The 23959-nt window shown below is 44.0% G+C and overlaps 1 protein-coding gene across 1 annotated transcript in view; it reads right to left on the bottom strand.

Annotated features, from left to right (window-relative positions):
• ehbp1 (EH domain binding protein 1) overlaps positions 1-23959 on the bottom strand; it is a 126687-nt gene that overhangs the window by 57577 nt on the left and 45151 nt on the right. Inside the window, 5 exon segments of the mRNA XM_034608072.1 lie at positions 280-426; positions 606-647; positions 2588-3427; positions 8978-9026; positions 9766-9944. Coding sequence (XP_034463963.1) covers positions 280-426; positions 606-647; positions 2588-3427; positions 8978-9026; positions 9766-9944 — 1257 coding nt within the window.

A 23959-nucleotide genomic window follows, 5' to 3' on the forward strand; every position in this document is an offset into this window, starting at 1 on the left:
TGTTCACTCCAGTGCACGGAGACAAGAGGCTGAAAGGGGGGCGGCCTTCATCTAAATCAGACAGACCTGCCCCGTCCTCAGACACCTGAGGAACCAGGCTGATCCACACTGGGTCTCATCATTTTTAAGAATTACCACAAAATCAACCTGATGTGTAGTGTTTCAAACAGACAGTATCATTTTAAGACTACCAAATAAATGAATTCATGCACACACACATACACACACACACACACACACACATACACACACACACACACACACACTACTTTGACTTACATCGCAGACGGTTGTGGTCCTGGTTAGTGCCGTCGCGGCTGAGTTGGGAACGTTCTTGTTGCCGGCCTTCATGGCAGCGTCTCTGCGGGCCTGTTCCAGGAGGAGGCGGGCTCTCTCCTTCAGCTCCTCTTGACGAGAGAGAACCTTCTGTGAGGAAAAAACAAAAACAACCATGATCAGATAAAACAACAAACAATAAACGGAAATAGGTAGAGTTCACTTCCTTTAAAACTGACATTGACGAGCTCTGTAAGTTGTTGTAAACTTGCTTTTAGAGGATATAATACATATTGTTAACGTAACAGCATTTTTAAGACTTAACTGACCTTCTCAGCCGGAGGACTTGACACAGCTGCAGGCGTCGGCTCCTTTAAAACAGGAAACACAACATTAACCACAGGTATTCAGGCAAATGTCAAAGGTACCTCTTGATAATGTGGCTTTTATGGGAGATTCTTCACAAATAAACTGACGATGCCTAAATAATTGAAATATCACAGAAATTATATATCGACATATTTCAGTTTTCTTGTTTACAAGTTGTACAGTAGGCAAAGGGTGGTGGAAAATGATTCATCCAATCAGGAGGGTATATACAGAACCTACAGTCGAACATTATGGCCCAGTTCACTAGCTGGGCCCGGTGGTGTGGAGAGTGACGGCTTTGACAATAAGGCAAAAAATACAAAATAAAAACCTAGCTTAGAGTTTTATCTGCAGGTTAATCCTGGCTGTGATATAAAGGAGTGCAAACAGAGCTTTTACATTTGGATTAGACCGAGGAATATTACAGTCAAGCTGTTAATAAGACTAAAACATGTTTATCCTTTCAACAAGTCAAATCTGGCCCGGGTGCAGCCGAGGAGGCCTCCCGCTAACTAGATAAGAGCGGATCAAAATAGGGTGTCATAGCTGTCATAACCCCCCCGCAGGCCCCCGCAGGCCCCCGCCTGCCCCGTGACCTTTTGACTTGTAAACAGGAAGCTGTAATCTGCGGTTAACCAACACGGCAGCGATGCATTCAATGTGTGTTTGTCTCTGACTGTGTGCACACAAGCACGCAGGTGCACGCCGGAGCGTGTGAGAGACGAGATGAGGTGTGCTCCGCGCAAAGCGTCGCCACGCCTGAGCGATCACGGCGCCAACTGCCATCAACTGAAGGGATGAGAAATATAATGAAAAATATAATGAAATGTCAAAGCAGGGGGTTCTCCTGGCTGCCTTCTATAGTCGCCACAGGTTAACGGCCCGGCCTTGATGCGTCTGGGTCTCGGCAAAGAGACAGGTGACGACAACATCTAATGCAGAATGGGAAAAATTCGGTACGGTCATCTCCGCAGCGGCATCAACGAGGTCGGGATTTGAAGCTTAGCGAGCGCCAGAAGGGAATGAGTGTTCACCGCAGCCTCTGTCTTATGACTGATGTAACTGCGAAAGTTTCAATCAAAGCCTGGGTGCAAGGATAAAAAACCTGAACAATCCATTTAGGGGACAGGCTGGTGTTCACAGGGAAACGCTGCCGGAATCTTAATACTGGACTTAAGACGCGTCCACATCCTAGAGGTTGTTTAAGGTACAGGAGTATTATTACACGTGAGTTAGCTTGATTCATTTCTTACAAACCTTTAAAGGACGTGTTTGTGAATATTCAAAACACTGGAGGAACAATGAAATCAACAACTTCTTTTTAAGATAAATATGTCACAGCTTCAGTATAGTGTTTCCCACAGGTTGAAAATGTACCTGTGGGGGGGGGGGGGTTAAAGTGTGGCGTGAATGATGAGACAATTTCCTGATGTCTCCTAAATGCTTCACATGCAAGGTGCTGGTGGACGGCGCTGACTAGGTGGAGGTTTACTGAGCAGCCTGCAGTCCTCACTCACTTCCTGCAGCGAGTTGGAAAAGAGTGAAATAAAACACTCCTATGTAAGATTTACCTTTAACTGAATCTACCTGACGAGCAGCTGAAGTATGTAAATCACTTTTTTATCACTCTGGATTCTTCTCATGTAATTTTATATGTTCATATTTATCATATCAGTTAATACACTGTGCAATAATCATATTATTTATATTATTTGTCATACTTATCAGTCTGTGTATCAGTCACTTAACCTCAACTTGTGTTATTTATATTTTATCATATAGTTTAGCCTATTTTTTTCATATTTCTATATTTCCTTTGTCAATCTTTATAAGAGGCATAATTTGATTTGAGGACGACATCTTCGTATTTTCACTGCGCTTGTAAAATGACAATATCTGCATCTTGAATGTTCAGTGAGTTATTACTGTTCGGGGTGTTTACCTGTTTGGGAGGCGTGTCTGTGTGGTTGACGGCGGGGGGGCAGGTGTCTGAGGCGGGCTCAGACTCAGACTGGCGCAGGCTGGCCCTCTTCTTCTTGATGAGGTCCGCGTCCCTGTTGTAGGAGAAGCCCAGTTTCTGGTGGGGTGGTGAGGAGGGGACCCCTCTCCTGGTCGGAGACGCCGGTTCGGTACTTCCCTCCTGTCTTTCCTCTCCCACCTCCTTCTGCTGTCGCTCCTTCTGCTGTCGCTCCTTCTGCTGTCGCTCCTTCTCCATCTCTCTCTCCACCCTCTGCGGTAGCTCACTAATGTCTAAAGTGTTAGCTTTGAGCAGATGCCCCCTGTCCTCCGAGCCTGGCGGCGAGGCGTGGGTCGAGTCTGTGGCTGTGGTGGGTAATACTGTGCGCGGTGATGGGACAGGAGGTGACGACTCCGAATGCCCTGCTGTTGGCAAGCTGGCTGACACTGCTGCTACATCAGCCTTCCAACCCAGCTCCGTGGCTTCTTCCTCTGGAGCTTTGGTGCCGTTGGACTCGGAGGTAACACCACCAGCAGACCCGGCCGGCTCAGAGGAAGCCTGGCGGGGCTGCACTTCGCTGAGTTCGGCATAAAACTTGTCCTGACCTATGGAGGCGTTCGTGTCGGTTTCAAAGTCGCCCACTTTGTACGTGCTGCGATTGCTGTTGGCCTCTATCTGCACCACGTTGAGCTCCTCGCCGGAGAAGTGGGCGCGGATCTGGTACAGGTAGGTCATCACCGTGAGCTTGTCAGGAATAGCAAGCAGCACCATGTCAGACGGCTCCAGGAGGCGGGAGATGCCCAGGTTCGCAAAGACATCATACGCCTGCATAAAAAAAATCAAGACACAAAAGGTGACACAATTATAGATTCATCAAATAAAGCAAAGCAACGAAATTCTGAATATGCTGCATTATAGAAAGGACAGAGGATGGATGTGGGGTGACAGTAGTTGCTGAGAAGTCTGGTCTCTGGTTGTGTTTGGTGCTTGATGTATTGCACGGACGATCCACGAGTGTGTTTGTGTGTGAGACACCTTTGGCATGACTGCTGACAGGTCATGTCAGGGATGGTTGTCCCCGATAAGAGACGCAGATACCCCAAGACAGAGCGCTTAATCCCAAAGTGTGTGTGCGTGCGCGCTTATCGCTCCCCTACATCAACCTGCCCACGCTCTCCATCACGCGTGTAATTGGTCTGATTAGAGTTTGATGAGAAAATACAGGTTTGATTATCAAGCGACACACGAAACCCAATCCCCCATCACCAGATAGACTGAGAGAGACAGAGAGAGAAGGGATGAAAACTATTATCGCAGCCAATGACAGGTAAATAAATAGATTAAACGGCGCACACACACACACAAACACACACACAAACACACACACACACACACACAAACCCATCTCTCCCTGGTATCACAGCTTGTATCTGGCCTGCTTGATAGTGTTGATCAAATTCCAACCTGTTGCGGTGCTCATTTGTTTCACTGCCTCTGCAGATATCTCCAGTCTATCAATCTCGTCCTCTTTCTCTCCGTCTCCCTCGCTGACTTCCAAACACCCCGCCATGTTTTTCAACTTTTATTTATCCAGGGATTGTTTTGAAGAGCCTGCTCCTGCTCCCCCCCCCCCTTCATATGTTTCTTATTTATCCAGGGACGGGGTCTATTGAGGATGTATGATTTTTCATTAAGTCCCTGCTTTGCATTCATCCATTAGATGTGGGAGCTTTCGAGTAAAGCTACTGTCTCAAGTGATGGTCTCTCGTGGGCTATATTTTCTTTTCCGCCATTTTAATTGAGTGACTGAACTTAAAGCGAGGAGTTCTGCTACAAAAGACTAAGCTCGTATTGTGTGCTGTCAGAGGGGAAAATGTGTTTTATCGTTTTTTCTGAGTGGACAAACTCAAAAACAGGGTGAAAATCGGTATAGAAAGAGGGAAGATGGGATTTTTTAAACATAATTCATGAATCCTGACGAAACAAACTATGAGTGGTGGTTTCATAAAGCGACTGTTGGGCCTAGGTATGCACTTTACCAACTTCCATTCAACTTGTAAATGTAAAGAGTTAAATGTTTTTCCAGTTCTTTTTCAATTAAGCTGTAAGGTGAGTACAGCAGGATTACTATTAAGTGGTGGTGTGAAGTCATACGTCATGAATAATATATGAATCTGTATAAATCAGTCAGTCTGAAGTGTTTGAAATCTCAATTTATCACTTAATACACAGCTCAGGACAATGAACCGCCGACCGTCCAGGTTTAAACTCTGCGTAATGTAGTTAATCTTATTTCATCAAGTGAGACAGAGAGCTGGGAACATGAGAACGGAGAGGGTGGAAATGGAGAATAAGGAGGAAGTGCTTTTGACTGTGTAATATTTCTCCATTTACAATCAATTATGTTGTCTTTTGTTGAGCGAAATCTTTTTCACTCTCACCGCTTTGTCCCTTTCTCTGGACGGAGCGGGCAACAATGGGGGGAACATCTATACCCGCACAGGGAAATGAGGTGTATGTTAGTGTGCGTGTGTGTTTGTACTTGCAAAGACAAGGCAGGAAGAAAGAGGTGACGGCGGAGAAAAAAGAAAAGAGAGCGGAGACGAGTTTGCCTTTACAGCGAGCACCCCCCCCGCCCCTCTCTCTCTCTCCATTGCATGGCAGAAAAGGAGTGTGAGAGAGAAAAGAAAGACAGAAAAGAAAGAGAAAGAATACGGGGGAATAAGAGGGCCTGATTGGGTTTCTAACACGTATTCAGGGGACCAAAGTGTGCTTGCATTGTTCCCCTCTCACCCTGAGGAGGCTGTGAAAGAGAGCGACAACTTCGCTGCTCAATGGGGACAGAATGAAAGAATGAGAGAGAGAAAAGAGCGAGTGGGAGAAAGTGAGAGCTGTATGAGGGGGGTGGGGGGGGGGGGGAGGGAGGGAGACTCTCGAGCAGGGTTTTGTTTCAGGGCCGACGTTAGTCTTGACATGTGCTACAGTCTTTTTGACCTCAGTGTCATGTTTTATTCTGCTTATATCTTCTCCTACAGCTCTTCTGTCCATCCTCACTGCCGGCAAATCCCAGGTAACAACAGAAAACCCAGCAATGTGGAAGTCGTCTCTCAAAATGTTGTGACTTCCCCGTCTCGGCCCAATGGCTGTCGGCTCGGACTGAAAGCATAATTTTAAAAAATGGCTACAAAAATATAAACTTTCATTTTCTAAAATGGAGAAGCGCTGTAGTTGTTGGCAAACGTTTCTTCTCAGTGAAAAAGTGCTTTCTGCCATTAATTGAATCGCTGAACTCCAGAAAATTGGAAACTAACATTTTCTGGAGTTTCACGTATGACCGACGCAGCAGGAGATCGTCCAGGTCGGACGTGTTCACAACAACAGGGACGTTTCTGGAGCAATCAGGCAAAGGGGTGGAGTCTGGGTGGAGCAGCAGGAAGCAGGATGTATAGATTTTGCCGTGGAAATCTTAGTGGGTTTATTTTGTTTACAGCTCATCCACATCAGTGTCGGTTCTAAACAAGACAAAAGCTCTTTAATCTGGTCTTTCCAAGCCGATATCTACGTGTATGGCTCCTCTCCTATCGTCTTCTCACACTCTGACATTTTCTGAACATCTTGCAGGAAAAGTTCTGGAAAAGACCAACTTGACTTGAATATCAGCAGCTTAAGCAGCTTGTGTGTGATTGTAGAAACAAATCCAATATGATGACATATATTCTTATCAAGAAATATTATTATGCACGATACAGATTTCCATTATTACCCTGATCCTTGGTCAATAACATCTGAAAGAAGCCCATCAATAAACCTCATCTTCAGTATTTCCGATGGATCAGAGCAACCTCTCTGTCCAGTATGAATCTTGTATACTGTATTTGGAAAATGACAAAGCTTTTGGTCTGGACTAAATGTCACGGTCGCCTGCCCCGGGCCGCGGCTCCCTGCCCCCCCACCCACTCCCCCTCTCTGTGACTGACAGCTATCTATCGTTGTCAATCATCTACACCCCTCCCCTCAGCCCGGCCCCTCGCGGCTGTGCTCTGGGTGCTTTAGCCTGGTGCTTGGTGCTACACTATCAGATGGCATGACAAATGACTTCTCCTTGGCCTCATTACACACCCAGACACACACACAGACACACACACACACACACACACACACACACACACACACACACACACAAATACACACCAGAGCTCTCATCATGCAGATTCCTCAAAAGGCACAGATGAAGTGTGAATACATCCAAAGGCCGGCACACATGCATACACATGTCCATTGATAATAGATCAAGGTTGTATCTGCTCTAAATATTCACTTCTTTGGCTTTTTTCTTTTTTCTCACCCCCCCCCAAATATTGATTGTCCTTATCTGTCATAATTCAGCAGCACAGTCTGGGCTCATTGCAATCACTCCTCACAGATAGACTGTGAAAGGAGGAGGGGGCACGTCTATCAACGAGCCATGAAAAGCAGAGATGCTTGTCGTTTCTATACATTTCCATTTCTGCCGTCCATTCAATAAATTCTGTGCGTCCCTATGACTCTTATATGAAGCAGCTCTGTACAACACTGGATGGGGAGTAAGTCTCTTAACATCACTGTCTTTCATTCCTCAAACTAATTCCTAGTTCTCTTCTGTTTTCACTGTGTGATCCTCACCCTGGTGTGAGTGGTTCCTCTGGATATTTGCAGGCAGCACCATGGACACCCTTGTCTCGTTCGACACCTTCAGGGTGCTACATGACACCACATGATGCATGATGCCTCTTTCCCTTTGCTCAGCTTTCACAAACACCTACAACCTCAAGTATCATTCATTTGCAGATATGTGGCGCTACGGGAAATATGCCAATCACATCTCAAACTAGAATGACACTCAGAGGAGCACGATTCCCAATAGTCCTTTTAAATTCAATCAATCTGCACAAATTCCACACACTTAAATATAACTTTTTTTTCCCATTAAGATGAATTATTCCCTGGGAAATTGATGAAAATGTCTAAAACAACCTAACTAGCAATGTAAAAGAAAGTCTTTAAAAACCCTGGATCTGTCACCGTGGTCCGGATTCATGTAATCCGGCTGGACAGGAGAGAAAACACCTTCCAGTGTTCATGGTTTCTCTGTGTGATGTTTGTTAATGAAAACAATCTGCATCAAACTTCCTCATTCTGATTCTGACTTGAGATTGTTTCACAGTTCACTGCAAAGGAAGCGCTCGCTTGGTCAAATATACATCGACACCAGGTCTCGACATGGAGGCGAGTCGCGGCACACCGGGTTCGGTGCTGCGGCTATTCACCAGCTATCACCTTCTACGGCATATTCCCATATTACTTATATCTAGCCAATTTCTTCAGGGCTACTTGAGCACCTGCAGGGGGGTGAGGGGCAGTTAGCAGATATGGGATTGGGTCTCTCCCTTTCCCTCCACTATGGTTATTGTCAACAGGGTAGCATTCATGCCTAACAGGGCCACCAGAGGTTATCACCGAGCCAGAGTGTGTATGAGAAGAGGAAATCAAGCTGGAGGAACCCGACGCATATCGTTCTGTGTAGCCCTCAGGGCCAGAGAGGGGACCGGGCGCCTGTGTGTCTGTGTGTGTATGATTGTGTAGCAACAGAGTAAAAGTGGGGGAAACAGCAGTGTCCATGTGTGTGTATGGAAAAAAGTGAATGAGCCCACAAAGAGCCAGAGGGAAAGAGTGTGTGCGCCTCGAACTGTGAATGTGTAGATATGATAACATAGGGCAAGGAAGAATATAGGTGTGTGTACGTTGGCCTCATGAAGAGAATGGGTTATTCAGTGGAGGTTTCAGGGTGTGGGCACATGCGTGGGTTGAGATTTCTTCAGCTCTTAGAAAAGTGAGGACGGCAGAAGCATGAAACCGGAGAGAATGATACTCGGACACGCGAACACGTGCAGACCTCCTCCTGCAGACGCTTTTCCACATATACAAACATAATCAACACAAGATAAATATATTGTTATTATACACACACAGCAGTTTAGTGAGCTCCCAGCAGGCTGCTGAGTTCAGATACTATCTCTCCTCTGCCAGGTGACTCGGTCGTGCTTTGGACACACACACGTGCACGAACACACCACAGCAGGGGGCAGCGTGTTATGAAAACTGTCAATATAACATTCTTGCTGTGGAGCAGGTGAGTGTGATTCTGAGTAAATGCATTTTTCCTGCCTTCATCTGTGTTTCCACCCTCCCCTGTCAGACCATGTAAACACATATACAATCTGCATCTAGGGATTAATGGCAGATCTCTAAATAAGGCCGAATGGAGACGTGGATGGGGGGGGGGGGGGGGGGGGGGAGCTAAGTGGTGTGAAGGGCCCAGCGGTGGCTGCCTCTTACCTTCTTGTTGTTTTCTTTAATATCCTGAGGATTGAGCGACTTGTAGTCTCTGGAAGGAACAGTGGGGAGAGAGGGAGAGAAAATGGGAAACAGCGGAGAAAGAGGTGTGTTTAAATATGCGTCACATGTAATGGCATTAGAACTGTAACATGTAATTTCATAGCAGTGCAATCAACAGAACCAATAGAGTGGAAAATATGTAAAAATAACACACCGGAGTGCAAAGGCACACAAGCATAAACACACACACACATACACAAACGTACACAGAGCTGGGTTTTGATAAATGATCTGCTCCTGTCGATGGGGCTGCAGGTTTTCCATATGCTGTACTTTTTAGTGGCTACATACACTAAATACTATCTCTCTCTCACACACACACGCACGCACACACACACACACACACACACACACACACACACACACACACACACACACATAAGACACTCAGAATTACAATCACACACACAAGGAGGAGAGAGTGGTGCTGTCGGCAAACATGCCACTCTTTTTTTTTTTAAATTGAGAGTGTGGACACATCTTTCATCTTTCATCTTAATCAAACACGCCGTCAGGAACGATGACAGGTGAAATGTCACTATATGATTAATGATGAGTCTTAATCTAATGTAAATACACCAGACGTGCCCTTGATCTTGTAGAGACCTTAAAATCCTCCTTCTTCCCTGATGGTTGCCACCCAGCTTTCACTTGCTGGTCCCAATTCAATCCATTACATTGTAAGAGAAACATTGTTGTGTGTGTGTGTGTGTGTGTGTGTCTCCTACATTGTGTCCGGTCTGAAGTGGTGCAGCAGGGCGCAGAAGGCCAGCCCGTTCCTCCATGAGGTGGTGAAGTTGGTGATCTTGACCCCGCGGTAGTTCTTGGTGACCTCACGGCACCAGGCCAACAGAGACTGGCTGGCGTTCGGCTTCCCTCCCAAAATCGGACTCGGGACGGGGCTGGGCTGCGGGGCGGAGAGAGAGGGAGGAGGACGGATCAATGCACTGATGCAACATGTTGATATTCATCGGGGCCTGACAATTATGAATCTTTGGTGCCTATAGATATTAGGGAGTAAAACATTTTCAATACGGATACATCAGCTGATAGATGTAACAAAAACTTTGGCAATGACTCCAAAGATTCTGTTATCAAACCTTTATGATAGAGAGTTGTAATTGAAGCTTAATATTTTACAGTTTAACCATGAACCTAATTAGAAATTGAAAGAAGACACAAATAAAATCAAACATATAGAACTTGAATTAATAAAATAAATGTTAAATATCAACAAAACTGACATCTTTTCTTTGTTGTGTATTCTGTAAAATAAACATTTTCATATCGGTGCATTTCAGCAAAGACCTCGTCTTCGATAAATGGGTCGGGCTCTAATACCTGTTCAATAAATTACAACTATTACATCCTGTAAGTTTTTACAGTATGAAGGATAAAAACATTGATACCGCTAAGAATAAATAATGTAATTTTATTTGTAATATAGATTCTGTAAGTTTTACTGTCACTACTTCCTACGTTGTCATCGTCCGAGCTCCGTATCCACAAAAAGTAGTTTTTACTCAGCAACATCCGCCCGTCCAATCAACATAGCATACTGTCACTCGATGAACTCACACGCACCATAATGAAGGGTCATTCATGAAGCCGTCGTACGACCGTGGATAATGTAAACATATTATTAATTAGCTCCGCCTTTGAAGTCTTATCTGGGTGGAAAGCCTTTCGCCATTAGGAGCCTTTCTCTCTCCCACACTCCAAATCCCACAAATCCTCGGTGGCACGGAGGCGCTGGTCTTCCTCTGACGGCCGGCAGAACCAATGCTATTCTGATTATTCAGCTGGCCGTTCACTAATCTGGTTATGCGGCGACAGATATGGGTTAATTCTCTCAGATCATTTTTAGAGAGAGAGAAATGAACGAAATGTCACTGAGATTTCATTAAATTCATCAAAGGCTCGAGATCAAAAGGCTGTGAAATATGTTCAAAATCCGAGTGTGTGTTACTTATTGTACGAGACAATAACATTAGCGCGTGACTAATAGGACCAGTTTCCTTAATTACATGACACCAAGTTTAAGTTTGATTGAGCTTAATTGGACTTTTTAAAAGCTTTAATGCGGTTACACAAAATTAGTCGACATTTAAGGGAATAATGAATATTTAAGAGACTTTTAAAGATACAATCTGCTTCTCTAAACTGTATTTAAGACATTTTATAGGCTTCGATTCGGCCTGATACCACCGCACAGTGCACACACACCCAGACTCCAGGCCCTCGAGTTCATCTTTCATGTCTTCCCTGTTTCGATTGTGTACTTTATTGTGGAATATTCCTTTGAACAACAGATGTAACGTGTCAGTTTCATCACGATGCCCCCCCCCCCCCACGCAGCCAGGCGAGGTTCACTCTGCTCAACACGAGACGGTTACACAAAGTCAAAACTTTACTTAACCTTTGGAGGAGAGCGACGTGAATGAAAGAGGTGTTAGTTTTACAACGACCACCAGAGCCAGTTAACCCAGTTGTTAAGACACACACAGTGAAGGAGTGTGAGTAACAAGGCCTGTGGTGGCCAACCGACCCCCTCTGTTGGTGGCTTTGTGCAACTGCAAGAAGAGGAAACAGTGAAGGGAGTCCTGACTTAGGACAAATTTGTCATTTGAATTTGAGGAAACAATTAAAGTGATGGTTTGACGCCTTTTTTGCAGAACATGTAAAAACCTGCAGCTGGTTTTGCAGGGATGTATGATTGCAATCTCTACTTTGTATATTTCTCTCCTGTGGAATTCAATCATTCCGATCCTGTAAGATGTCTGTGTGTGTTGTTGCTGATTACATATTTTATTGGAATATAAAGTTTGTACTGTCCGTAAGCCATAAACAAAACAGTGGTACTCGACCTACAGGAGGAAGTTTGCTGCAGTCGGTAAGCACCTGGACAATTCTTTCCTCTTGCTCATCTATTGTTGTCGTTTAACCTGTGACCGTGAGCCTGGAGCCCGCCGAGATGCCACAAGGGCCAAAGCAGATGAAAGGGACTGGAGGCCATCTCTAACAGCGACTCCTAACCTTTGTACCAGTGTGTGTGTGTGTGTGTGTGTGTGTGTGTGTGTGTGTGTGTGTGTGTGTGTGTGAGAGTGGGTGTGAGAGTTATGCGGGCCCCGATGGCAGTCGCAGGGAATACAGGGAGAGGGTAGCGGGAGCCTGAGGGACGGACACTTGACATTTCCGGCTCATCTTTAAAAGAGGGCCTTAACCTTTCCCCGCAGCTTCTCCAGACACGTTTGAGGCGACCTCAACAATGCCTGCGTGCCGTCAAACAATTGAAAGAAAAAAGTGGACAAGAAAAATTTATATATATATATAGAAAGTCGTGAAGTCAACAGCAATTATACAACACTGTCAATCACTGTGTGGGGACGTGAAGAGGAAACGTCCACTTTACCTAAATATGTATATTAGTGACTAATCTAACAATGTGGATATTCAGACTTAAAAGACCTGAGGGATAAAGATTGATACACTTCTCTGCATTGACCTTACACATACCCCACATAGGCACATGGGACTAAACTTGTTTCTCCTGCTTTTGCCACAGTTTGTGTGCATGTGTCACTAAAATTGTGTGTGTGTGTGTGTGTGTGTGTGTGTTTGCAGAGTTCCAGTGTGGAGTGGTGTTCCTCCAGGCCTTCCCTTTCTGCTTTTTCAAGTGACGGTTGAAAGTAGCTGTCTAATTTGAGCGCCCTAATTACCTGGGATTAGAGACCAGGTGCTATTAAAGCAATTAGACACACAGCACACTTCAGCGCCGCAGACGCTAGACCCCAGCCAGCATCACACACACACACACTCCTACACTCACACACACACACACTCACACTCCTACACTCACAGCTTGTGGTAAAAAAAAAAAAATACATACTTTAAGGCTTTCTCTCTCTCTCTCTCTCTCTCATACACAACAAACCACCCATCTCGGTACAGGAGTCAGAGCCAACAGGAAACAAACACACAAGACAAACAAATAAACATAACGACACCTCGAAAAGAAAAAGAAACACACACTTACACACTAATGAGTACGGAAGGTGAGCGCACTGTGTAGAAAAGGAGCTTAATCAAATGTGGGTGCTCAAGAAATGTGCGTCATTTCTAAGATATGAGTAAATATTGTTCTGGTCATTCCTGACAAACCAGAAGCGCGGTGGCGTTCGTCCAGTGGCGGCAGCACGTGACTCGCGCTGACCCCACGTTCATCACAAGCCAAGCTGATGTAATTTGACTCAATCGGCCGCCCGGCCTGTTCCATTATGCCCCGTCCCGATAAAGGTTTACAAAACGCATCTACGCTCGATGAGCTTTTTCATATCCATCACATATTGAACAAACACCATATCTGCTGCTACAGGAACCGGCTGCATTTCCTTAAGACACAAACACGGGAGTTCAATTTTCACGAAGAGCAGAAATGCACCCTGACTTATCAAATAGTTTCCTGTCTTGCCTCGAGGAGAGTGTGCACATGTATGTATTGTGTGTGCGTGTCTTTTATCTGTCTGTGTGAATGTCACTGGGTGTGTGTGTGTGTGTGTGTGTGTGTGTGTGTGTGTGTGTGTGTGTGTGTGTGTGTGACACTGACACAGCCATGTAGCTAGCTCGGCTCGAGGGGAGGATTAGCGGCGAGCATTGCCTCGGCCCACAAACATTCCATATTAAAAATGAAAAGGCAACCTTCATTACTATCAGTGGCACATAACCTCCCCTCTTCCTCTTCCTCGGCTACTATTATACACGGCCTTAACAGCCCGGGCAAAAAAAATACAAGCCACTGACAAGAGATTCCATTATTCCAGATGCCTCCGTGTCAACAACATACATCCGACAGGGCAGAGAAAGAAGAAAAAATGGAAGAAGGGAAAAGGATGTGAAAAAGAAAGAAGGGGGGGTTAAGCTCACTACAATGCCTGAATGACAAGATAGGAGGAGGAAACCTGGAAATGGAAGCATACGGGTTTTTCGTTGGGAGGATTTTTGGTGTCAGCAATATGATTTTTTTTGGAAGAGTGGAATGCGATACGGAGGGAATCGTGGGTAAAGCGGATGAACCGTGATATGGAAAATTAAATAAATGGCCCCCGGGGGTCAAGCCAAGTGTCTTCAGTACAGTAACAGTCCTGTTGGAAACTTTTGGTTTTAGACTTTGGTAATATGCCAATATCAACTGTTCTGACTGAGGGAGGAAGTCGTTGAACACCTCTCATCTACAGTGAGTATATAAACTGTCAGTTCTACTTCAGCAGCATTACACGTGGTGAGGACAGGTATAAGGTTAAGGTAAGATTCAAACTTTCTTAACTAATGGTTTCACACTAAGGGGAGAAAAGATTTTTCAGGAAAACTTGCATGACAATATTAAAGTTTGCCATTTTAATGATTTTGAGGACATCGGTTTAATTTATTTATTTTTGCTTTCAAACAAAGTTTATATAAAATAATGTAATTTAACAGATTGTAAAGTTTTTTTTTAACGATCTGCATTTGTTAGTTAGTTAGAAGGAAAAACCACAGGAGAAATTAACACAAAGAAGAAGACACGACATTTTGGGGCAGATCCAGAAATTTTCTTTCACTTTCTTTAACTTGCAAAATAGGTTTTTTTTCCAGCATTTTTGTTGATTTCATAAAGAATAATGCATAAATCTTGAAGAAAAAAAATCTGGTATGTTTAGGGGAATGATATAGTGAAGATCCAATTGCAAATCCGGCTGTAGTGAATTTAAATGTGGTTTCATAAGGGGACTGTTGGGCCTTGGCGTAGGAGACCGATGTTCACATTGAGGTCAGCAATACAAAAGTACTCCTGGACTGAGGAGTGAGACGTTGAGAGACAGTCCCTCACTGGATCCCCCCCGTTGTCCCAGATGAGTATGGACAACGGGAAACAAAGTCACATGGCGTAACACACAATTTAACGACTTATGAGTACCGAGGCCATTAAAACCATCCTTTTTTTCAGAGCCACGAAAAAGATACAAGTCAAAAGCTCTAAGTGGCAGCTTTGTCTCTCACTTGAGGGCGTAACGCTTCACTGGAAACTTAACTGGCCTCGACCCAATGACATAAACCCACGACTCTGTGGAGAGAAAAGAGCTTCCGTGTCTTTCCAATCTCCCTTTCATGGCTTCAAAGCAGTGTCACAGAGTGTCAGATTTGAGGAGGTGTTGAATCTCGTACTCTTTAAAACTTGTAATCCGCTCAAGGAGCCTACGGCAAAAAGAAAGAACAGAAAAAAACTACACACACACACACAGTCACACACACACACACACACACACACACACACACACACACACACATACATACTCACTTCAGACTGGATGCAAAGATACTGTATGTGCATCACTCAAGCTCTAATGTACACTACAGGCTTATACTACACACTTTGTGGATAATCTAAGATTAATATATTGGGATTATTTTTGACAGATTGGGATATGAGTCATGATTTTGTGTTTCATTTTACCTACAGACAACGATGCTGATCTTTGTAATCTGCGCTCTACACCAAACAAGAATGAGGCCCAACATCTGGAGAATATGATTTGTAAACCGGGACGTTCACTGTATTTTTTTGTCTCAAAGATGGTTTCTGTCATTTAAGGTGGTTCTTATGACACAAGTGTTCATGTTTCTGGTTTAATTGTTTAATTGATTCAATATAAACGGGTTTGAAACGTCATGATTGACAGCTGAGACGGAGATCGATAACCTGGCTCCACACCACAACCAGTTCTATGCAGACTCTGACATAATTGGCGCCAGACGGCAGCGTTTGCATCCGGGGTTATTTCAGCTTCCTTTCTGGATAGTGAGAGGAAGAGATGAGGCACCATCCATCTTTAAATACAGTTTATATTAACACCACAATGCTTCATTTACAATGGTGTGTTGTAACAATCACAACAGAAAGATTTGCAGCTCCTGCTATTTGGATAATCTGCTGTTTAGATGAAATATTTAACCCTAGAATAAACGTACGCAGAGAAACAATCAGCTGCTAGTCAAGATGTCGAGCAAGGACACACTTGAAAAAGCATTAATTCCTGTTTATATTTAAGAGGATAAAGGTTAGTGCACTTAAGTGGCCTGTCCATCCTGCTCCTGAGAAACCTCTCATCTGATTGGCTGGGCTCCAACTGCCAACACGCTCAATTATTTAATTGTACCTTCAATCAAAACAAGCAATTTGTTTAATCTGTGTCCGACGTCTTCACATTAGAAAATAACTGGGTGGAAAAAAAAAAAGAAGGGGGGATGATCGCCTTGCGTCATCTTACCCATGAAATTACGCTTTGGATTTTCAAACGTTGCCTGCATGAGAGCGGAGGGGAGGCAGCGAAGTCCAATCAAAAGTTCAATTATGTAAATGGAGACGTGGAGTGGATGGAACAATAGGGAAGGTGGGGATGTGGGGTGAGGGTGGGGGCAAAAGGCTGGATCAGGAGAGGGGGAGCGAATGTAGCGTGAAAAATAATACACATTAACATACAAAGGAAATATCACATTACTGTTGTAATCACGCTGAGAAGGGAGAGCCGAGACAGGAAAGTGTGTGTGCATGTAAGTGTGACTGTGCATGAAGACACAGTTTAGTTAAGTCAGGCTTTGTTTAATGTGTGCGAGCAGGTGGAGAGACAGCGATAACCCTGTGCACCCGAGAGCTCGCAGCGAGGTTGAACATACGACAACCCGAACCTGCTTCTTTTGAGCAAGGCATTCGGCTGCTACGACACCTCATTCAAATGTACTCTTTAAACAAATTTGTTTTAACCGTGGCTTAAAGTAATCTCTCAAAAAGTAGGAAAATATGTAAATACATGCATCATGATAGCGATGGTGATGAGGGGGGGGGGGGGGGGGTTGCGAGTGATTCGCTCAGAAGCAGATATGCTTCCCCATCTAGCAACGAACCTGCAGGCCAAGACAGAGGGGCCTTTCAGCAGTTGGCCACCGAGATGTAAAATGCAAAAATTGGGAAAAGCGGTTTCCTTTTCCAGGACCATTTTGCTTCCAAGGCCCATTCTGCTCCAAAGGCATAACCATGCAAAACAGCTGAAAACCAGCTGAACGACAGAGGGACAGACACGGCTTGAAATTGAAGTTAAAAAAACGATTCACTGAGAAATAAGAAAAAAAAACATCATGAAATAACACAGTTTGGAGGAGGCAGCAGACAAAGGAGCGATTGTGCCAGCGTGCACTGTGCCCATCCGCCCGCTCGCTCGCCTAACGTGTAACACTGGGGCATAATGCGGTGTAAGCGCTGGCTTTAGCTTGTCATGGAAACGGCAGCAGCATTACCCACACTCACGCCTCTGCAAATTAGCTGTGGCTGAGAGGAAGAAAAAAAAAATAACATGCAGGGTGGGTAGGTTTGGGATTGAGGGGGGTGTATCTGTGTGTGCGGTGAGGATGGCGCGCGGTGGGGGTCGTCGGTATGGAAGCTGGGATTCGGTTTGGAACCGATATCCATCTCCTGTAGGTTAAATTCCTCCTCCTCATCATCCATTTCTCACAAAAAGGTCTCAACCACCTTCTTCAAAAATCTGTTTAAACCCCGTTTTGTCCACTTGTCTCTTCCTGTGTCTCTTTGTTGCTGCGTCAGTGTCCCACTCGTAAAACGCTGAATGCTTGTTCTCGTTGAGTTCAGATGTTGATGTTGTTACGAGGTACAATTAAGACTTCAGGCTTCCAACACCCACTCAAAGCTGGAACAATAAATCAGCTGATGTGTGTTCATTAAACATGTCAGCTGATAAATAACAAGAGAGTACCCAGATGGTTGAGATCATTATAAAACACAGAGAAGAGACAAGTGTGTTTCAACTGAAGATGTTCTACTGAGCAAGGGTCGTGGTCCCAACTCTTCAGAAAGAAAGAGACGGGACAAAACCAAATGTTACAAACTTTTAAATATCAATGTCCGATATTGTGTTTCAAAAAGCAGCCACACTTTAATCCAGGATGGCACTAGAAGAGGGTATTGGTCTTGTGGACATGCTCTTCTATGTATTAATCCACACCTCATGTGGGACGTCTTAATCCTATTAACACACAATAAAAACAGTTTTTGCTTCAGGGATGAAACGGCTGATATATATAGTTTGTTCAGTAGCAGCTTCAGTACGTGCAGGCATCCATGTGTGTCTGATGTTATCATTTACTGTTGATCTAAACATACAAAAAGCGTGTTAGCATTGTTAAATTAATTATATAAGCATAAGGGGAAATCCACAGGTTGACTTGTGGCTCAAGTCATTTTACTCAGTATAACGCAGAACTCGGCCAAGGTCAAACTGTCCCTTAACTCCAACCAAGGTGAACCAAATCATACACACTCAAAGATATCAGTCCCCGACATATGCCTGATTATTTTCATCAGGATACATGAATTAATTCCACGTCCCATCCGTCCACAAAGTTGTTGTGTAATCCTGCTGATAAACAAACCGATGAAAGGAGTGAAACAAAACGTCTTAGGCAGATTTTATTATATGTACGACATGAAATCTTCTAAAGTTGTCGTGCTACTACACTTATCAGTGCGACATGTGTCATTAACTAATGAATCTGTTGAATGTTGTGATGTTAAATGATCATGCATAGGCAACTTTAACATATAAGCTTTGAAAAAAAAAAATCAGGTTTTAAAGAAGCCCAAAAGAGAAAGTAACCCATCCTTCCACTCTTCCTCCACCTCCTCATCTTCCTCTGATGAATAAATAAGCTTTGGGAGAAAGGAAGCAAAGGATCAAGAGAAAGGAGGGGTGGCTCTCAATCTATACCGTATTAATCTCCTTTAACTGTCATCTTCAACAAACAAATTAGTGGTGCAATGGATTCAGAGATCAGCTGAGCCGATAACGCCACTATTTATCAATTAATCTAAGCCTGGGCAGGGAAAACTCATTAAAGAGGCCACATTAGGAATTATGTTCTGCAGGTAGAGAGGCTGACGGTGTGTGTGTGTGTGTGTGTGTGTGTGTGTGTGTGTGTGTGTGTGTGTGTGTGTGTATCTTGACACAGCAGTTGCTCAGCCCCCCCCCACCCCACTACAGACTGCCATTGTCCAGTGCAGCGTGGGCTCCAAAGTGATGAGAGGGGTGATAGCACAGCCAATTAAAATGAACATAATTACAAAGTCACCCCTTTGACTCCTGATCAGAATACACATGCATCAACACACGTATAGAAGGAGGAAGGGCGTGGCGAGGGAGAATCCTACACAGGAGCAGAGAAGATGAGGGAGAAGTACGACAAACGGCTTCCAGAAAGAGTTGGAGGAGGAAACGACAAAGAGCAGAAAACGAGGAAAAGAGCGTGTGAGGGAACGGTTTATGGCGTTCGATGGGAAAACAGGGACCCAAGTGCTCAGATATGTGAGAACTTGACCACTTTTAGTAAACTGAGTCGTGCTGGAGTTGTAAAGTTCTACAAAAGAGGAACTGAAATGGTAAAAAGTACGAGTAAGGAGGTGGAACTATACTGACAGTAAATGATAGAAACATTTTGCATGAACCAATGGTAGCAGAGTCGTGACTGATAAGAACCAATCAGGAAGCAAAGGTGTATTAACACGTTTCTAGATAACAAAGGCAACTCTGGAGTTTTCAAACTAAAACAAGACCAACAGTGTTTCTGAAAGTTTTAAGGTTTTGGGACGTAGTAATAAAAGTGATGTAGCCTCGGTCTCTAAATATCCATTCATCCACTACACAGCTACACCTTCGGCCCAAATTACCCCACACAGAGAGCACATGAGACATACTGTGTTATAATGATGAATAAAATGGAAATGTTGACCTGTTGATGATGCTGGCTGAAAATGTACATTTCGCCAAAGACAAAAAGATTAATTCCTCTTGAATGTCTGTGAGTTAATGATCGATATTTTGGCCGTGGACCAACAGAATCACCTCCCGATGGACTGACATCACCATTCTTTTTAATTTTAACACCTGAGTTTGAATCTGTCTCATCTCATATGTCGTGGTATTTTACCAACATGTGTCCCGACTGCAGAACGATCAAGACAAGGCAGCGAGATCAAATCTTTTGACGACGACTGAGCTCCTACGACAATAAAAGCTGAGGGAACGATCCCACTCAGTGATCTACGGGCTGAGCACTGGAAATGCCACTTAGTATTTCCTATAGCGCATGAGAGCACACACCTGCATACCATAACAGTCCAAAAGAGAGGGGGGGGGGGACTGCTGGAGGGCTTTATGAAGAGGCAATTAAAGCCTTATCATTTCCACACTCACTATCCTTTCCTCAAACACAGACACAAGAGTGCACACACACACACACTTTAACAGACACACACACACACACACACACACACACACACACACACACACAACGTGAAAGACAAATCACTCAAACTAATTCATAAGGTACTTCTAAGGTCCTTTTTAAATTATGGAGAACGGTTGGTTTAATTCAATTAAAATTGTTGCAGGGGCCACTTAAGGATGACGGGAGGAAGGTATGGCATGAAAAACGAGTGCGGTTTTTAAGGAATGTGCGGGGGGTCCGAGACCCTCTGGGGGTCCAAGGAGTTCTTCAAGTGCACGGGGGACTTCTATCTCCTCACTTGAAGACCCCTTAAACCTCACCCCCAAAAACCCTGCATCCTCGTGGGTTTAAGCCCACACACACCTGGAGGACCGGGGCAGATTAAGACCAGATTAAGATAAAGTTACCCCTTCTTCGGCCGCTATGTCATTCAAACCCCTGGCCTCTGTGGCCACTGGATAGACACACAAGACAAAAAGGTTTGGTTCATTCTCATATACACACACTCACACACACACACACACACACACACACACACACACACACACATACACATACACACACACAGGCACGCACACACAAAGGACTTTCTGGTCATCCTCATAAGCCCTATTAGTCTGCTATAGAGCCTCTCATAGCAGACATCAATCATGGAGGGATTAGTCAATTCCCTCTCTAAATGAGTGGCAAGGGAAACTTCCCTTCAACTCCAAAGCAGGTCTCTCTCTCTTTCAGAGATTACACAGCGATTTGTTTTCATTTTGCTCCATCTTCATCGTTTTCTGTTTGACTTGCTTTTCATTTCTCTCTCTCCTGCTCCGCGTCTCCTCCGTTCTCTCCTGCTCGCAGCTTGTGAGGTAATCCTCGGCAGATAAAACTAAGGAGGACTTACCAAAGGCAGATTACAAGCTGCGCTTTGCGGAAGGCCCTTTTACACCAGCCGGAGCGGGTATTGAGGAGAGTGAGCTCTTCGCAGTGCTTAACTTGTGAACTCGACATGTACCCAACAGAGGAAGAGGTGGAAAAATGATAGCCGCATTACAGTAACTGGATCAAAATATATCCCTCACAACACACAAGATTGCATATTAGTACGCACAACACACACGCGCCTGTCCTCCCATGGCAACAGGGTATAAAATTGAATTTGGAAAAAAATCACTGAATACATATTAACACTGACATTTTATTTGTCTGCTTTAAACCACTGAACATATCGATGTCTGCGTTGTCACGTCAGAATTCTTGTATTAGACAACTTCTTAAAAGAGTCTTAAAAACATGGTTTAACTTTTAATCTTCACTGGTTCCCTGAGTCAAAGATTTATTAAAGTTTATTTTTCTACACACAGGTAGACCTACATTACACAACCTATAACTCATCACCTTATGTAACCATTCCTTAAACTTGTTCGGCAGTCAGAAACGTCTTATACCTTTCTAGCTAACTTGATGACAGCGATGCCCTGCAGCTCGAAACAACAACAGGAAGCCAAATGATCGGACCCAGAAACTGGGACTCCCCTCTCCCACAAGATCCAATGACAGACCACTCAGAGACGGCACATAGGAGTTGGGGAGTTGGGGAGGGGTCTACGCTGGGAAAAGGAAGACATTGAAAGGTACTGACTTCGTCTCACTCCTCTCGAGGATTATTCTCCTAATATTACACAGCTTATGGAAAAGCCGATGAGGCCAAGGGGAGCCACTGGTGCTTCAATACCTCAGAAATCTCTCAGAAACCGGCCACTTTGACGGTTTACCTGCTAATAAATAATGATTTTAAGTTCAGAAATCTAAAATGTTTACTTAAACTCAATAATGTACAAACACTGAAATTACTGTCTATTTACATATAGCTTACTTTTTTTTTTACCCAGAGCGAAGCCTCAGTAAAAACTGCTCCTAAGTCCCAGCACAAGAGTTAAGGTGATCGGACGTTTGCAGTTTGTTATTCTTACTGTATTATTATATAGTTTTTATTCCTTTTCATTAAACTATAAGGGGAAAAAAGGTCATCAAATAAATGTTCATAAATTAGATTAATTCATTCTAAAGTTGCCCATTAATTTGTTCTATTTCACAACATCATCATAAGCCCCAGTTTCTCTCAGTCCTACATCTGAAAGTCTGAGTGTAAAAGTCAAACTTATCACGGGAGATGAAATAACTTCGGACTGGATGTGACGATAACAAGACGAGAGACCTTGGAGCGAGCAAAGATCATGAGACAAAAGGTGACTGTCCTTGTCTCTTGGGCTCCCCTCTGTCCTCTAAAAACATCCCTCAGTCGTCACGGCAACCTCGGTAACTCTTCACAGTGCGGATGTGGTCCTCTCCTGCCGTGTACCCCGGTGAAAGCTAATTAAGAAATATCGCAGCCTTCTGCGAACTCAATTAAATAATGTTAATTTATTCTAATTTCAATTTGGAGGTAGTCTGAACTGAAGGGGAGGCTGTGAAAACAAAGTCTGTGAGAGGAAGGAGAGCTGTGGCCTCTGCCTCCCCCCGGCACAGGAGCTCTCACAACCTGCAAAACTCTATTTAATTTGAACCCTTTGATTAACATAAGTAATCACAAAGCCCTTCAACTGAAGGGGAGAAAGAAAACATATCTCTGGTGTTGGTTTACTTTTTCACCTCTGGAAAGAATCAGTTTGTGTGCGAATAATGGTTCCGACTGTAATTTACACCTTTTTTTTTAATACTTCAGCTTGTACAGAAAGAACCTGAGGTCCAGGAAACCAGCATATGTAATAATATGCAACTAAAAAATATTAGCTTGTTAATCTATATATTTAATGAAGAAAACAATAGTTTCCGGGGCCACCAACTTAAAGCTGAAGTCGTCTTACTCTTTCTAAGATTCTTCGTGTAAATATTAAAATAACACAGAACTTCTTTCTATCGAACTTTAGTCCACAGACATATTTCAGCTTCCAACTTTACTTTTTATGCAAATACGGCTAATAATTCACGAAGCGGAAACTTGATGAAAATCCCAAGATCAGAGCATCTAAGTGTAGAGTGGTTTGACTATGAAATAGAGATGGAGATGAAACAAAGGGAGGAGGGGGACGAAACCAGCCCCAGGGAAAAGAGATGGACTGAATCAGACCAGACAGAGCTCACAACCCGCCCAACAGGAACTCTTTCTGTTCATTTAAATTAATCCCACAGACGTTTCCATCCTTCCAGCTCCTTCACAGACGCTAAACTTAAACGCCTTAGAGGATCTATATATCCAAGACGGGGCGCACAAACACACGGGAGACACGGAGCGTCTGATGAGGGACTAAAGTGCCACTTTCTCCAACTTGATAACAAATGTAAAGATGATAACAAGCTAACAAAAGCAGCTAATATACACAGAATGCGATATTATGAGTGTGTATTGCTGAAACAAGATGCTCAGCCTTATTCATAGCTTAAGTCCTCATTTAATGGGGATACAGGGTCGACACTGGGACAGACCGTCACCTCATATTGTCATAAAGAAGCAAACAGAAAAAACGCAACACAAGCATCTGCGGCTTTTCAAGGACCCAGTCTGGTCAGTGTCATGGATAAAGACAAACGGCTTCTGTGAAATCC

Source organism: Hippoglossus hippoglossus, chromosome 15 (genome assembly GCF_009819705.1).
Source record: "Hippoglossus hippoglossus isolate fHipHip1 chromosome 15, fHipHip1.pri, whole genome shotgun sequence".
Lineage (NCBI taxonomy): Eukaryota > Metazoa > Chordata > Actinopteri > Pleuronectiformes > Pleuronectidae > Hippoglossus > Hippoglossus hippoglossus.